Here is an 18,224-nt window from a genome sequence, read left to right as displayed (position 1 = left end):
CCAGAAAACTGCATTTTTAAATGAGAAGACCTCATAAGTTGACAGGTGACGATGGCAGCCATCTTGAGCGGCTGATGGATCAGATTTACCAGGTCTGCCATCAACAATAAATGAACATATTTTGGTGCTTTAGAAGCATTGGCAGGGTTGTTAGAGGGGAACCTCATAATATGCCATGTCAGTTTGGTGACACCATTTTGGAATTTTGAGTGGCAAATTGATCAGATTTGCAAGCTATGCCATAAACATCAATTATTCCAAATTTGGCATTTTTATCAAGATTTACATGATTTTTCTATCATTGCACTGCTGGATGTAAACACCAAGTGAAAAACAAAAAAAGGTGCAGCTTCTGGAGGAAAGCCATTAAATGCATCAACAGGTTCCCAAATTACTCTGAATTACAACAATTCGTCATCCAGAACCTTCTGAGCGCAACACCATCAAATAAATGAGCATATCAATGTATTTATCAGTTTATTACATAAACTTTCGACCAAATGAAAACCTGAGAGTGAATAAAAACTGGGAAAAAATCCATGTAGTAACTATTACTTTTATTAGCTGGAAGTCAATAAGATGTTTTAACTGACTAAATCTAATCCAATCCAGTTTATTTGTAGCGCACATTTAAAAACAACAAGGTTCAGCAAAGTGCTGTACAACAAAGACATAAATAAATAAAATAAATACATGGTAAACAACAGTGGCAACAATATAAGTCTTTAAAACAGTAAAATCATCAACTATCTAGTCAAAAGCCAAAGAATACAAATCATTTTTATGGCGAGATTTAAAGACTAGAGGTGAATCCGCCTGCCTGATACAGAGAAGCAGGTCATTCCATAATCTGGGACCAACAACAGAAAAAGCTCTATTACCTCTAAGTTTGAGCTTGGTCTGAGGAACTACAAGCAAAGCTTGATCTCGTGACCTAAGAGAACGCGATGGGGAATAAGACACGAGCAGATCAGACAGATAACGTGGGGCAAGATCATTAAGAAACTTAAAAACAAAAAATTTAAATTTTAAAATCAATACGATATCGAACTGGCAGCCAGTGAAGGGAAGAAAGAACGGGCAAAATATAGTCATAATTCCGGGATCCAGTTAAAAGACAGGCTGCAGCGTTCTGAACCAGCTGCAGCTGTGTAAGTGAGGCCTGACTAATACCGGCATACAACGCATTACAACAGTCCAGCCAAGTCATGACAAAAACATGGATTAGAATCTCCAAGTGATGCCTTGAAAGTGAGGGCTTTATCTTAGCAGGTGCCTCAAGTGAAAGAAACTCGCCTTCACAACAGCACTGATTTGTTTATCAAGTTAAAATCTCCATCCATTCTCACACCAAGGTTACAAACAGTAGATTTAATATACTGTGTCAATGGTCCAAGGTTTATTGAACCACACCTACCTGTTTTACTTGGCCTGGCCAGAAGAACTTCAGTTTTCTTTTCATTAAAGAGTAGAAAGTTTGCAAACATCCAGTCTTTAATGTGCACTCAATGCACTCTAAAAGTTGACTGGCACCGAAAGCATTCTCACGCTTTAGGGACACATAGATTTGGCTGTCATCAGCATAGAGGTGAAATCTACAAAAAACTGATCCCAGCGGAAGCAAATACAATGAAAAAAGAAGTGGCCCAAGAATGGACCCTTGTGACACACCACATAACAGGGGGGGCTGTGGAGGAAACAAAATCTCCAAGTCTTACACAAAAACTCTTATCCGTTAAGTAGGATCTGAACCATTCCAGAGCATAGCCCTGAATGCCGATCACATTCTTATGGCGATCCAGGAGGATCTCATGATCCACTGTGTCAAACGCAGAGGTCAGATCCAACAACACCAAAACAACAGTGTGACCAGAATCAGTGGACATCAGCATGTCGTTAAATGTCGAATAAAGACACATATTGTGAATGTGAATGAATGAATGAATGAATTTATTCGGCACACACACATCCTTAACAAAAAATCTTATAAAACAAAACCAAAAAAAAAAAAAAAAAACTCAAATGCAATTTCCCAGTTTTTGTGCTATCAATATCATCAATCAATATCAATATTTTATGTACAGTACTGTGAAAAGGGTGCAGCGACAACACAAACTACTAACAGAAATTACATTTTCCAGTTTTTTCCTGCTATGTAGTCATCTACACATACAACCCCAATTCCAATGAAGTTGGGACATTGTGTAAAATGTAAATAAAAATAGAACACAATGATTTGCAAATCCTCTTCAACCTATATTCAATTGAATACACCACAAAGACAAGATATTGAAAAGAAATGTTCAAACTAATAGAATTTATTGTTTTTGTGCAAATATTTGCTCATCTGAAAATGGATGCCTGCAACACATTTCAAAAAAGCTGGGACAGTGGCAACAAAAAGTTGATGAATGCTCAAAGAACACCTATTTGGAACATTCCACAGGTGAACAGGTTTTATGGAAACAGGTGAGTGTCATGATTGGGTATAAAAGGAGCATCCACAAAAGGCTCAGCCGTTCACAAGCAAAGATGGGTGAGGATCACCACTTTGTGAACAACTGCGTGAAAAAATAGTCCAACAGTTTAAGAACAATGTTTCTCAATGTTCAATTGCAAGGAATTTAGGGATTCCATCATCTACAGTCCACAATATAATCAGAAGATTCAGAGAATCTGGAGAACTTTCTACACGTAAGCGGCAAGGCCAAAAACCAACACTGAATGCCCGTGACCTTCGACCCCTCAGGCGGCACTGCATTAAAAACCGACATCACTGTGTAAAGGATCTTACCGCGTGGGCTCAGGAACACTTCAGAAGACCACTGTCAGTTAACACAGTTCATCACTACATCTACAAGTACAAGTTAAAACTCTACCAAAAGCCATACATCAACAACATCCAGAAAGGGTGCTGCCTTCTCTGGGACCGAGCTCATTTGATATGGACAGACGCAAAGTGGAAAAGTGTGCTGTGTGCTTACATAATTTAATGTAAATTAATTTTACTGGGTTGATATCCAAGGATTTAACAGGTATTTTGTAAGCTTTTTTCCGTGTGTGTTCACTTGCATATTCACATTTGCATTGAAAATGCACATGGACACATTTCACATCCGTGCACTTCTTCAATATTTTGCCCTGTGTAAAAATGGCTGCTCGCTCTCCATGAAGGGACATTTGCGTTAAGTCGGCAGCATTGCGAGTGCACTCTCCAGTACTCATATGGCTCTGTGAGGGTAACCAACAACTCTGCCCTCCACTGGTGACAACTTGGACTCTCCTCAATGTGTGTCACAATGAAAGCATTTTAACATCACACCAGCAGCAGCTGCACTCAAAACACAGAAAAGAGGCTGAGTGTGAAAATCTGATGCGATCCGGTCATGGCAGCAAACAGGCTAAAGTTAGTAGGCTAGCGGGAATAAGCTAACGTGATATGATTAAAAAGCAGCACAGTACAGTGCAGAAAAATGTCTGCTCTTAAAAGCAGCGACTGGAATGTCAAGAGGATTTTCTTTGCCTGACTAGATTTGACACTATCTGCCAATCGCCTGCAGACCTTTCTGAGCAGGTTGTTCTCTGTTGTGACCTTCAGGAGTTGATGTGCTGCCAGCGATGCCTCTTTTTTTCCCCCGATGTGCCATGGCAGTGAAACCCAGACTGTGCTGTGAGATGTAGTTATGGTATCTGTACCTGGCACAGTGTATTACAGCAGCTCTTCACCTGAATAATATTCTGTCTTCTACATCCATTTAACCACACAGGTGGTTCTTCTTTCTAAAGCTTTTGAGATATCCACCACAATGATTTCGTCTGCAGGATTTGTAAATCTGCATTTTATTCACAGTTGCTGGGTTTTTTGTTGTTTGCAATAACTTGCACTTTTGGCTGCACGACTTTGGGGAGTTTAGGGCTTCCCCCTCAATCCCCAGGCTTTCAAGTTGGCCTCAAAGGGCCCAACTTTAACCTGGTGGAAAGCAGCACACAGAGCAGCTGTAAGGTCCAGGGATCGCTTCCAACCTGGTCCTTTCTGTGTGGAGGCTGCATGTTCTCGTCATTTTCACGTGGGTTCCCTCCAGGTGCCCCCTGCTTCCTCCCACTTTCAAACACATACAGATTAGGTGAACTGGAAACTTTAAATTGATGGTAGGTGTGAATGTATATGTGGTCCTGTCACAGACTGGTGTCCTGTCCAGGATGTTGCCCACCTCTCACCCCATGACCACTGGAACAGGCTCCAGGTCCTCCATGAGCCTGTTAACCCTCAAAAAGTGAATGAGCTGCAAATCGTGAATTATCCGCAAACCATGAATTGCAGAACGTGAATACTGAAATAATATCTTCTGAACCATGAATGCAGGTCTCGCAAAACATGAACACAGGTCTCGCAAAACGTTTAAGTTTCAAAACGTAAATATCATTCATGATCATAGAGTTACATGTGTATGTTTTCAGTTTTAGTAGTTCATAGATTTCAGTTTACGGAGTAATTACTTCACGAAATCTTGATCACAAACACTGTCTCCACAAAAATGTTGTTTTTTGTGTGTGTGTGTGTGGGGGGGGGCAATTAGTGTGCCTTAATTGAGAGAGTGGCATCAACTCAGAACATGGCGCCATTTTGGGCCAAACTGCCCTGAATGAACTGAATGAACGTTTAATGTTTTCAACATTTTTTTAAAATCATTTAACCAGATACAGCAACAAATCCAGGTACAGGTGCTATCAAAATAAATATAAAAATAGTTAGGCTATCAAATTTACATAACTTTACAATTTATGATGATTCATTTAATTAATTTCAAGCCTGATTTATGCAGCTGCAGCTCTGTAACTCCGTGTCATGTAATGACGTGCGTGACAGTTTTAAAGTTCTCTGGATTCTCTGGATTATACTTTGTTCTGGACAAATGTGACCCTCAACAAGCTTTTCTGTCTACAATCATCACCTCCAAATCAAAGTTAAGCTGTGTATTTTCCTCTTTAATGACTTTGTGCTGTAAAGTTGTGGACTTTTCTGATCCATTTTTAATCAGAGTGCGCACTGCAAATACCATTATGATATGATGGCAGACGAAAGAGTAAAAGCAGAAAAGGGTCAAATCATAGCTGTTTGTGTCTGATTGAACAGGTGCACGTCAGGCTTCAGGTCTGAGTCTGAGCACGGTGTGAAAAAAGAAATGGTTGGGCTTTTAATCACAGAAATGACAACGGTCCTACGTTCCTCAAATCGGTGAGTGTCAGAGCGTTGAACTTTAATTTGTACCTCTGCACGTCCAGACACTCGGGGTTTTTGCGATCGGACAGGACATTTTATCCGATGTGAACCATATGTATGTAACGGATTGGTTACAGTCAGGAAGTGCCGAACATCTACAGGGAATCCTGAATCGGTACGTGCGCCTCATTTAATCACCAGGTCGAAATTTCCTCTGAAAATTTTTTTCTGCCAAATGTATTTGATCCATTATCAAAATGTAATCAGCGTGCTGCAAAAAAACCTATTATGATAGCAGACGAAGCACTGAAAGCAGCAAAGTGTCAAATCACAGCGTTTTGTGCTGTCTGATTTAACAGGTTTTTAATCACGGAAATGACTCTGATCCCACATGCGAGGGGTTTAATAGAAAGACAGTGAGACATTTTCTCCAATGTGAACAAAAATCTGTTGTACAAAATCCGTTATATACAGTGTTTATTACATGGAAAACAATGCAAAAACTTTTTTGTCCTGTGACTGCGAATATCTGGTTTATACAATGACAGTTTAGGTGAGTTTTACTGTACATGTGACTGAACAATAAATTTACCTCTCAAAGCTTTGATGATGATGTCGGCTTCCATCACAAACAGCTGACTTTATTTTCCCACACAGATGTGTTGGTGGGAGAGCGCGCGAAACACACGCACACATGTTGTGGGGGGAGCCGACACTCTGGCACGCCACATGTGCACTCAGCAACTTCACAGTCGTGGGGCACTTAAGACAAATTTCACTGCCAGGTCGACAGTGATTGTCTGCTGACTGCTGTCGTGTTAATAGTACGAATGTTCACACATTTTCTAACTGCTAAACGAGTGGTGTTAGAAGTTCGTGTGTGTCACCTGGAATTTGGCCGACACCTGCCGTGAAAGGGTTCGATGGGCTCGCACAGCGCACACTCTGTCTTTCAGCCGCTGGTTTGCGCAAATACTTGCAGCAACAGGTGTAGGAGGCAGCTATGATTTTACACGTTTTGCACACGATTCCTGCTTCATGTGCACTTTATGCGGAAATCGACCACATTTGCACTATGTGTGAAGGGGCCCTAAGTAATGGTTTAATCACTGCAGATTTGAAACATTTAGGAACAGATCCAGAAGTTAATGAGAGATTAATAATTTCCAGCACAGTTGGCCCAAGAGTGGGCCACAGGTCCTTAAACAGTTTTGTTGGTATAGGATCAAATAAGCAGGTTGTGCTTTTTGTAGACGTTGTGTTTTGTCAGCACGCCTAGTGAGATACTATCGAATTCTGTAAATCTCGGTAATACCTCAGTGGTGGCACCCACCTCAATAGCAGGGTGTAGTGGCTGGGTTAAGGCATGCTGGAATATGTTTAACCTAATGTCTTCTAATTTCTTCTTGAAGTAATCCAAGAAATCTTGTGCTGAAAAGGGAGGGCAACTTCCAGGTGAATACGTATAAGAACATTCACTCTGACATGTAGAAGAAAATGCAGAAGCAGCAGCAGCAGAAGAAGGAGGAAACCATTCTTTGTTTTAGAGAACTTGAAAGTATAAGAAATAATGCTTTCTAGCTGAAAGACCACACTGGAAAAAAAGAGGGAATATGACTTTTTATATTCCTCAGAGCTACACTTGTTTGGACTGTGTGAGGCAACAAGAACAGCTCTTATACAAGTGCTGTGCCTAACGTGTAAGAAACTAAGCTAAAATACCAGTGTCTTTGTTATCCTTTTTAAACATTTAATTACCCTGCACGTTTGTTTAGTGGGGACAAGATGCAGTTTACTTGTGCTCTGAGCTTTGCATAATATTAAGGAGCTCATTAGCTTCTGATTACTAACAGTGTTTGCATTATACAGTTATCGTTACGATGGCTGGCACCTCTATTTTATATATACATTTAAAATATGTTCAGAAATACATGCAAACAAACCATTTTTTACACTAACATTTTTTATTCCAGAGTTATTCAACATAAACAAAAAACAAAATGCTTAACTGTCTTAAAACGGAGTAACTATGCCAGAAGAAGACTAGTGAGGGAAGCCATCAAGACAATGGCATATCTGAGGGAATTATAGCCTTCTGTGGTTGTGAATGGAGGAGCTGTGCATTATGCAACTTTTGACTCTTGCATCACAGCTTCATGGTGGAGTGGGCCTAAGCAAGATTATTATACAAGAAAACTGATCAAATCCAGGCTTTGGTCTTCCATGTGCCTTCTGGCAAACTGCAGTTTTCGTTTTCAGGGAGTCATCTGGACCAGGTTCTGAACTGGAAGCGGTTTGTGCTGTGCAGTTTAGACTGTGGGCTATCGATCGGCAAGATAGGGCCCAAAAGATGTGTGACTTTTTTTTACTTTACTGAGGTATTGGGCATGAATTAATTAATTATAATTAAAACATGACTTTTGTAGTGTAACATGACAAAATTCCTGTGTCTTGGGTAAACCTATGGACTCTTTATTAACTCCCAAATTCAGAGTTTGAGTTCAGCTTGGTGTAGCTGTGTAGCAATATAAATTGTTGATGAAGGATCATAAAATAGTGAACACATGATTTAATTAACTCAGTTTAAGGGTATTCCAGCTTATCCTGCACACTCCCCCTGGAGGACAAACAGCAGGATTAAAAAAAAAAAAAATCACACTGTGGATGAAAATAACATGAATCATTGCAGAATTTTATTCTTTAAAGCAAGTTTGAACAAACTCTGGATGTAAGCACCACATCTCCTTTGGGCCAGCGCGGCTGTAATGGCTGACAGGCTGAAAGCATTTCTTTATAAAAGATCATATATTTTTCATCAGAGGAAGGCTTTGAACTAAAGCGTGGGGGGATCATTTCAATGGACTTCTAAAGAGCCTCGCTGTCACCGGGGAGTGGCACAACGCTGATTCTGGCTTCCCAGAGTCAGTCGGATCAAAAACCTTTGCAGAGACAAACTGATCTTTAAAAACAAACGCGCGGAGCAATGGGAGACGGCGGCGGTATTACGAGCCGTTTCCAACAGCAAACCAGCATGCAGCTGTCATACATCAAGACTAAAAAATAACTAGATTATTCCTAATTTTTGCTTCTCATTCTGAACCTTCTCCTCCCTGACCCCAGAGGGAAATCATTACTTCCACCTACTAAATATGCATGTGATTAATTATGCGTGTTGTTATTGCCGGCTAATCTGCATAGGACTCTCATGTATAAAGTCCACGTCATTAGCATGCAGAACGCTGCCTCATAATGCGCTGAATAAACACACAACACTTTGTATCTGCTGGACCCCCCCCCCCCCCCCCCCCCCCCCCCAAAAAACAAGTTAATAGACTGAGCTGGAAGAACGTGCGCTCGTATCCAAACACGCATACAGACGTGTTCAAACAAACGCTTACACACACGCGTGCTCGCTCGACTGTGCAGGCACATACACAGAGCGGACACCCTTGAGAAACAGACACATTATGCAACCCCGCCGACAGAAGGTCCAGGTTTGGACCGTGCCAACTCATTAAGAGCACAGCTGGCCGTACGGCTCACAGGGGCAGTGGCTCACTGAGGTCCTCACGCAGGTGTCTGACTGGTTGACGCTGTGAATACTCAAGTGGAACCTGTTGCTTCAGATGAAACAAACTAAAAACCCGTCCTGCGTGTTGTGCATGAGTCAGATCAAGAAGAAAGAAATTTATGAGTGGAAGCGGAACAGAAATGAAGTATGTTATTTTGACAGTCGAGAGATGATTTGATATTAAAGGGGACCATTTGTTTGAGTCCAAAACAGCGTGTTTTATTTTATTTTAATACACTGACATGCAAAGTTTGAATCTAAGCTCAACTGGGTGCTCTGTCCATATTCTGTCTGGACTGTGGGGAAAAAGAAATAGTCTTTTCCACCCACTGCTGGGTGGTGGGAAATAAACAATTAACCTTCACCAACTCACACAGGAACAATTAGGTTATTTAATCACCCCAACCTGCCTCTGTACAAGATGCAGAATTCAGAATCACAAATTTCACTGACATTCTGCAGAGAGACGGGTCCTCAAAATGATCAACAAACAGTTAAGGAAATATTTGAGTGCAGCTTGCAGGAATTCAAAATTTAAACTAGCAAAACTTTAGAATTTTGCAATTAAAAGGTCACAGGGGAACAAGCTGTTGTAGAAACAAGCCCCAACAACCTTCATGAAGATGCTGTTGAGCAGATGAAAACAAGCTCATTTTTCATTAACAAATAAATCCAAGATGTGCAAAACACTCTGGGAAGTGAAGAGTGGGATTTGTGTTGTTTTGGTTTGACAGCGTTTTACCTCCCGCGTCAGAAACAAGCTCATCTTCTGCTCCACACGTTGGATTTCTGTCTGAACAAATCCAGCTAACCTGAGTTCTGATTGCCTCATAAGCGTCACAGCGGTCGTGTTTGTTGTTCTCTGTGAACGCCGCACACATCCTCGCCACCGCCGTTTGAGTACAAAAGTCACATTTTATCAGTTCTGAGCACCACTTACCCAGGTTCCACTTGAGTCCAGTGGTGAGCGTTTGGCAGGGTCCACCTACAGGAATGAGGCTGCACCAGGCCCCCTCCAGGCCCGTGTTCACCCCCAGTCTGTGGCTCCCCTGTGGAAACACATTCCCACAATGTCAAAATTAATGAATGAAACAACAACTTCAAGAAAATAAAGACTTCTCAAACTAGTAAAGACCCAAGTGGGAAACTTCAGACTGCTGCTCACTAAAATAAGTTATTACTGCTGTCGGTTTTAGGCCCATGAGAAGTTTCTGCAACATATTTTCACTTCCAGCTCACAAATTCCCCCCCAAAAAACCTCCATTTTTACTGTGTGCCATTCATTTTTCAGTCATTTTCCGCCGATTATACGGGTCACAGTGGCAGAAGAATAAGCAGCTTATCCCACAGCTTCCTGATGCTCAGGCAAAGTCCTCTAACTCTTCCTGGGGGGATGCTGAGGCGTTCCCAAGCTAGATGGGAGATGTAATCCCTCCAGTGTATCCTGGGTCTTCCCCAGGGGCCTCCTCCCAGAGGGATGTGCCTGAAAGACCTCCCCAGGAAGACGACCAGGTGGCATTCTCACCAGACAAGCAAACACCACCTCAGCTCAATCAATGCGAAGGAGCTGCAGCTCCACTTAGAGTCCTTCCAGGATATTTGAGCTTCTCACCCTGTCCCCAAATTTCATTTCCACTGCTTGTTCTTTGAATCACTACCCAAAGCTCACAACAGTTGGCAAGAATTGGAGTGGAGATCATCTGCTAAATGAAGAGCCATGCCTTCTGGCTCTGGTCTTTCTTTTCCTCAACTTCTGATCCGTCTATTAACCTCACGCTCCAGTTTATATGCACTTGTGAAGAAGGAAGCTTTACTGGATGACTGCAGATCCTGTAAAAGATGTGCTCCATTTCTTCGCCAGAAAACTTCTCACTTTTGTCACATACAGAGTCTACCATATGAACAGCAATGCACCAGGTTCACGCAATGCTCACACGGAACTTAAAGGTAATGACCAATAACAATCTCATTGGTATAATTCACATTAACTGACTATACACAACCCCTTTGAGCCCAGTGCCTTACTTTGAACTCATATTACACGCTGTGTACTTGCACTACACTCTTAATCGTGTATTCAGTAAATCATCAATACAGTAGTGTTCAGAATAATAGTAGTGATATGAGACTAAAAAGATTAATCCAGGTTTTGAGTATATTTCTTATTGTTACATGGGAAACAAGGTACCAGTAGATTCAGTAGATTCTCACAAATCCAACAAGACCAAGCATTCATGATATGCACACTCTTAAGGCTATGAAATTGGGCTATTAGTTAAAAAAGTAGAAAAGGGGGTGTTCACAATAATAGTAGTGTGGTATTCAGTCAGTGAGTTCATCAATTTTGTGGAACAAACAGGTGTGAATCAGGTGTCCCCTATTTAAGGATGAAGCCAGCACCTGCTGAACATGCTTTTCTCTTTGAAAACCTGAGGAAAATGGGACGTTCGAGACATTGTTCAGAAGAACAGCGTAGTTTGATTAAAAAGTTGATTGGAGAGGGGAAAACGTATACGCAGGTGCAAAAAATTATAGATGAATGATCAATGATCTCCAAAGTTTTAAAATGGACAAAAAAACCAGAGACGCGTGGAAGAAAATGGAAGACAACCATCAAAATGGATAGAAGAATAACCAGAATGGCAAAGGGTCACCCATTGATCAGCTCCAGGATGATCAAAGACAGTCTGGAGTTACCTGTAAGTGCTGTGACAGTTAGAAGACGCCTGTGTGAAGCTAATTTATTTGCAAGAATCCCCCGAAAAGTCCCTCTGTTAAATAAAAGACGTGCAGAAGAGGTTACAATTTTCCAAAGAACACATCAACTGGCCTAAAGAGAAATGGAGGAATATTTTGTGGACTGATGAGAGTAAAATTGTTCTTTTTGGGTCCAAGGGCCACAGACAGTTTGTGAGATGACGCCCAAACTCTGAATTCAAGCCACAGTTCACAGTGAAGACAGTGAAGCATGGTGGTGCAAGCATCATGATATGGGCATGTTTCTCCTACTATGGTGTTGGGCCTATATATCGCATACCAGGTATCATGGATCAGTTTGGATATGTCAAAATACTTGAAAAGGTCGTGTTGCCTTATGCTGAAGAGAACATGACCTTGAAATGGGTGTTTCAACAAGACAATGACCCCAAGAACACTAGTAAACCAGCAAAATCTTGGTTCCAAACCAACAAAATTAAAGCCTCGCAAATGTGAAGAAATCATGAAAAACTGTGGTTATACAACTAAATACTAGTTTAGTGATTCACATGATTGCTAAAAAAGCAGTTTGAACATAATAGTTTTGAGTTTGTAGCGTCAACAGCAGATGCTACTATTATTGTGAACACCCCCTTTTCTACTTTTTTTTTTTTTTACTAATAGCCCAATTTCATAGCCTTAAGAGTGTGCATATCATGAATGCTTTGTCTTGTTGGATTTATGAGAATCTACTGAATCTACTGGTACCTTGTTTCCCATGTAACAATAAGAAATATACTCAAACCTTGATTAATCTTTTTAGTCACATAGTACTACTATTATTCTGAACACTACTGTAAATGGTGCTATAGATGAATATGCAATGAGGTCTTTTCCAAAAGTGTCTGACACACAGATAACTAATTCTAATATAAAGGTTTTACAGACTACTACAATAAAAAAAGTAATTTTCTAAATGTTGAGGTATCTGAGGCTTGGAGATAAAAAGCAAGAAAATCACACAGTGGAGATGCAAGGTAGCATCGCACTCTTCAGACTGAATAATGACTTTGCTCTGAACACAAAGATTAAAATAAATACTGATGCTGATAAGTAAAAAGGTCAGAACAAAGTCTTTCCTTTTGTTGGTGGACTAAAAAAACCTTAAGTTTCACCTTAATCTCATTAGTGCATGTCGACATATAATTCAACGTCTGAATGTTCAATAATTAAATGGCTTGTCTCCTGGATTTTTTTTGTCTTTTGCACTTTGTGGTGTTCAGAAAAGATCTCTGAGGTCCTTGTCAACAATCATTAACATCTTTGAGGTCAAGTGGTTTGTGTTTTACAATGCAGTTTTCTAAAGCAAAAATAAAATAACCACAAACAATGAAGCTATGAGAACAGTACTGTAGTTAATCAGAACATCAGAGCAGTGTTTGTAATGAACTAAACTTTACAGACTAGAATATAAAATGGCTTTTCAATAACTTTGTTCATATAGATACACATATTTGACACCAGTAGTGTCAAAACATACACTCAACAAAAATATAAATGCAACACTTTTGGTTTTGCTCCCATTTTGTATGAGATGAACTCAAAGATCTAAAACTTTTTCCACATACACAATATCACCATTTCCCTCAAATATTGTTCAAAAACCAGTCTAAATCTGTGATAGTGAGCACTTCTCCTTTGCTGAGATAATCCATCCCACCTCACAGGTGTGCCATATCAAGATGCTGATCAGACACCATGATTAGTGCACAGGTGTGCCTCAGACTGCCCACAATAAAAGGCCACTCTGAAAGGTGCAGTTTTATCACACAGCACAATGCCACAGATGTCGCAAGATTTGAGGGAGCGTGCAATTGGCATGGTGACAGCAGGAATGTCAACTAGAGCTGTTGCTCGTCTATTGAACGTTCATTTCTCTACCATAAGCCGTCTCCAAAGGAGGACTCATCTCTGTGCTTGTTCTCAAATGCGTCTTGCTTGCCTCTACTGGTGGTTGGCTCTCACTGCGGTATTGTATCACTTCCTGTTCTGGAGCACAGCGGTGTTTTGCTGTATCTGTTAGCTGTTTAATCTGCGCAGTTAGATTGATCTAGTTACCTAGATAACGATTTGTTTCACAGTGTAATCTTCATGTGCCTTAACTAAAGCACTCCCTCTGCTGAATCACCTCTAAATTATTTACACATTATTCACTTTGTGTGTTTTTAGGAATCCGCTAGCTTAGCGCAGCTACTAGCTCTTAGTCGATTTAGCATGGCGGCTTCTCCTGTCTCTCCTGCACTTTTCTGCTCTGGGTGTGAAATGTTTAGTTATTCCTCGGCCTCCTTTAGCAGTAATGGTACTTGTAATAAGTGTAGCTTATTCGTAGCTTTGGAGGCCAGGCTGGGCGAATTGGAGACTCGGCTCCGCACCGTGGAAAATTATACAGCTAGCCAGGCCCCTGTAGTCGGTGTGGACCAAGGTAGCTTAGCCGCCGATAGTTCCCTTCCAGCAGATCCCGAGCAGCCGGGAAAGCAGGCCAACTGGGTGACTGTGAGGAAGAAGCGTAGTTCTAAACAGAAGCCCCGTGTACACCGCCAACCCGTTCACATTTCTAACCGTTTTTCCCCACTTGGCCACACACCCGCCGAGGATCAAACTCTGGTTATTGGCGACTCTGTTTTGAGAAATGTGAAGTTAGCGACACCAGCAACCATAGTCAATTGTCTTCCGGGGGCCAGAGCAGGCGACATTGAAGGAAATTTGAAACTGCTGGCTAAGGCTAAGCGTAAATTTGGTAAGATTGTAATTCACGTCAGCAGTAATGACACCCGGTTACGCCAATCGGAGATCACTAAAATTAACATTGAATCGGTGTGTAACTTTGCAAAAACAATGTCGGACTCTGTAGTTTTCTCTGGGCCCCTCCCCAATCGGACCGGGAGTGACATGTTTAGCCGCATGTTCTCCTTGAATTGCTGGCTGTCTGAGTGGTGTCCAAAAAATGAGGTGGGCTTCATAGATAATTGGCAAAGCTTCTGGGGAAAACCTGGTCTTGTTAGGAGAGACGGCTTCCATCCCACTTTGGATGGAGCAGCTCTCATTTCTAGAAATCTGGCCAATTTTCTTAAATCCTCCAAACCGTGACTATCCAGGGTTGGGACCAGGAAGCAGAGTTGTAGTCTTACAAACCTCTCTGCAGCTTCTCTCCCCCTGCCATCCCCTCATTACCCCATCCCCGTAGAGACGGTGCCTGCTCCCAGACCACCAATAACCAGTAAAAATCTATTTAAGCATAAAAATTCAAAAAGAAAAAATAATATAGCACCTTCAACTGCACCACAGACTAAAACAGTTAAATGTGGTCTATTAAACATTAGGTCTCTCTCTTCTAAGTCCCTGTTAGTAAATGATATAATAATTGATCAACATATTGATTTATTCTGCCTTACAGAAACCTGGTTACAGCAGGATGAATATGTTAGTTTAAATGAGTCAACACCCCCGAGTCACACTAACTGCCAGAATGCTTGTAGCACGGGCCGAGGATTAGCAACAATCTTCCATTCCAGTTTATTAATTAATCAAAAACCCAGACAGAGCTTTAATTCATTTGAAAGCTTGACTCTTAGACTTGTCCATCCAAATTGGAAGTCCCAAAAACCAGTTTTATTTGTTATTATCTATCGTCCACCTGGTCGTTACTGTGAGTTTCTCTGTGAATTTTCAGACCTTTTGTCTGACTTAGTGCTTAGCTCAGATAAGATAATTATAGTGGGCAATTTTAACATCCACACAGATGCTGAGAATGACAGCCTCAACACTGCAATTAATCTATTATTAGACTCAATTGGCTTTGCTCAAAATGTAAATGAGACCACCCACCACTTTAATCATATCTTAGATCTTGTTCTGACTTATGGTATGGAAATTGAAGACTTAACAGTATTCCCTGAAAACTCTGTTCTGTCTGATCATTTCTTAATAACATTTACATTTACTCTGATGGACTACCCAGCAGTGGGGAATAAGTTTCATTACACTAGAAGACTTTCAGAAAGCGCTGTAACTAGGTTTAAGGATATGATTCCTTCTTTATGTTCTCTAATGCCATATACCAACACAGTGCAGAGTAGCTACCTAAACTCTGTAAGTGAGATAGAGTATCTCGTCAATAGTTTTACATCCTCATTGAAGACAACTCTGGATGCTGTAGCTCCTCTGAAAAAGAGAGCTTTAAATCAGAAGTGCCTGACGCCGTGGTATAACTCACAAACTCGCAGCTTAAAGCAGATAACCCGTAAGTTGGAGAGGAAATGGCGTCTCACTAATTTAGAAGATCTTCACTTAGCCTGGAAAAAGAGTCTGTTGCTCTATAAAAAAGCCCTCTGTAAAGCTAGGACATCTTACTACTCATCACTAATTGAAGAAAATAAGAACAACCCCAGGTTTCTTTTCAGCACTGTAGCCAGGCTGACAAAGAGTCAGAGCTCTATTGAGCCGAGTATTCCTTTAACTTTAACTAGTAATGACTTCATGACTTTCTTTGCTAATAAAATTTAAATTATTAGAGAAAAAATTACTCATAACCATCCCAAAGACGTATAGTTATCTTTGGCTGCTTTCAGTGATGCCGGTATTTGGTTCGACTCTTTCTCTCCGATTGTTCTGAGTTATTTTCATTAGTTACTTCCTCCAAACCATCAACATGTCTATTAGACCCCATTCCTACCAGGCTGCTTAAGGAAGCCCTACCATTAATTAATGCTTCGATCTTAAATATGATCAATCTATCTTTATTAGTTGGCTATGTACCACAGGCTTTTAAGGTGGCAGTAATTAAACCATTACTTAAAAAGCCATTACTTGACCCAGCTATCTTAGCTAATTATAGGCCAATCTCCAACCTTCCTTTTCTCTCAAAAATTCTTGAAAGGGTAGTTGTAAAACAGCTAACTGATCATCTGCAGAGGAATGGTCTATTTGAAGAGTTTCAGTCATGTTTTAGAATTCATCATAGTACAGAAACAGCATTAGTTAAGGTTACAAATTATCTTCTTATGGCCTCAGACAGTGGACTCATCTCTGTGCTTGTTCTGTTAGACCTCAGTGCTGCTTTTGATACTGTTGACCATAAAATTTTATTACAGAGATTAGAGCATGCCATAGGTATTAAAGGCATTGCGTTGCGGTGGTTTGAATCATATTTATCTAATAGATTACAGTTTGTTCATGTAAATGGGGAATCGTCTTCACAGACTAAGGTTAATTATGGAGTTCCACAAGGTTCTGTGCTAGGACCAATTTTATTCACTTTATACATGCTTCCCTTAGGCAGTATTATTAGACGGCATTGCTTAAATTTTCATTGTTACGTAGATGATACCCAGCTTGATCTATCCATGAAGCCAGAGGACACACACCAATTAGCTAATCTGCAGGATTGTCTTACAGACATAAAGACATGGATGACCTCTAATTTCCTGCTTTTAAACTCAGATAAAACTGAAGTTATTGTACTTGGCCCCACAAATCTTAGAAACATGGTGTCTAACCAGATCCTTACTCTGGATGGCATTACCCTGACCTCTAGTAATACTGTGAGAAATCTTCAAAGTGCATAATAAACAAATATGTAGGACTGCTTTTTTGCATTTGCGCAATATCTCTAAAATTAGAAAGGTCTTGTCTCAGAGTGATGCTGAAAAACTAATTCATGCATTTATTTCCTCTAGGCTGGACTATTGTAATTCATTATTATCAGGTTGTCCTAAAAGTTCCCTGAAAAACCTTCAGTTAGTTCAAAATGCTGCAGCTAGAGTGCTGGCAGGGACTAGAAGGAGAGAGCATATCTCACCCATATTGGCCTCTCTTCATTGGCTTCCTGTTAATTCTAGAATAGAATTTAAAATTCTTCTTCTTACTTATAAGGTTTTGAATAATCAGGTCCCATCTTATCTTAGGGAACTCATAGTACCATATCACCCCAATAAAGCGCTTCGCTCTCAGACTGCAGGCTTACTTGTAGTTCCTAGGGTTTGTAAGAGTAGAATGGGAGGCAGCGGGCAACTGTTTGTTGTGATTTGGCGCTATATAAATGAAATTGATTTGATTTGACTCCTTATTCTCTACCAAGCCCGTAACATTTTCACCGAAAGCCAAATAAATTTTTCTAATGGTTTCGAGCTGCCAGTCTCTAACAGTTTCTGAAAAATTTCTGATGGAAAAAAAGCCCAAATCATTCCGCCATTTCCTGACAATGAAAATCCGCTGAGGGGGTGGACCACTCCTCACTCAAAGCCTGCTCACAGGTGAATGATGCAACCGACAGGAGTGGAAAAACTCACGCATGCACACGAGGGTTCAAGCTTGCCTGACGCAATCACACGTGATTCAAATCCATATGGTTTTTTGAAAAAATAATAAGGTTGGATACTTTTCTATTAGACCTTGTATATAATTACACTCAACAAAAATATAAACGCAACACTTTTGGTTTTGCTCCCATTTTGTATGAGATGAACTCAAAGATCTAAAACTTTTTCCACATACACAATATCACCATTTCCCTCAAATATTGTTCACAAACCAGTCTAAATCTGTGATAGTGAGCACTTCTCCTTTGCTGAGATAATCCATCCCACCTCACAGGTGTGCCATATCAAGATGCTGATTAGACACCATGATTAGTGCACAGGTGTGCCTTAGACTGTCTACAATAAAAGGCCACTCTGA

The 18,224-nt window shown here is 40.6% G+C and overlaps 1 protein-coding gene across 1 annotated transcript in view; it reads right to left on the bottom strand.

Moving 5' to 3' along the window:
• The window catches only part of tpk1 (thiamin pyrophosphokinase 1), a 213,176-nt gene that overhangs the window by 56,181 nt on the left and 138,771 nt on the right, over nucleotides 1-18,224 (bottom strand). Inside the window, exon 6 of the mRNA XM_034182347.1 lies at nucleotides 9,733-9,841. Coding sequence (XP_034038238.1) covers nucleotides 9,733-9,841 — 109 coding nt within the window. The remainder of the gene's footprint in view (nucleotides 1-9,732; nucleotides 9,842-18,224) is intronic.

The sequence above is a fragment of the Thalassophryne amazonica genome, chromosome 1, assembly GCF_902500255.1.
Source record: "Thalassophryne amazonica chromosome 1, fThaAma1.1, whole genome shotgun sequence".
NCBI lineage: Eukaryota > Metazoa > Chordata > Actinopteri > Batrachoidiformes > Batrachoididae > Thalassophryne > Thalassophryne amazonica.
The sequence above is the reverse complement of the archived record's forward strand: the minus strand, read 5'-3'. Positions and strand labels throughout refer to the sequence as shown.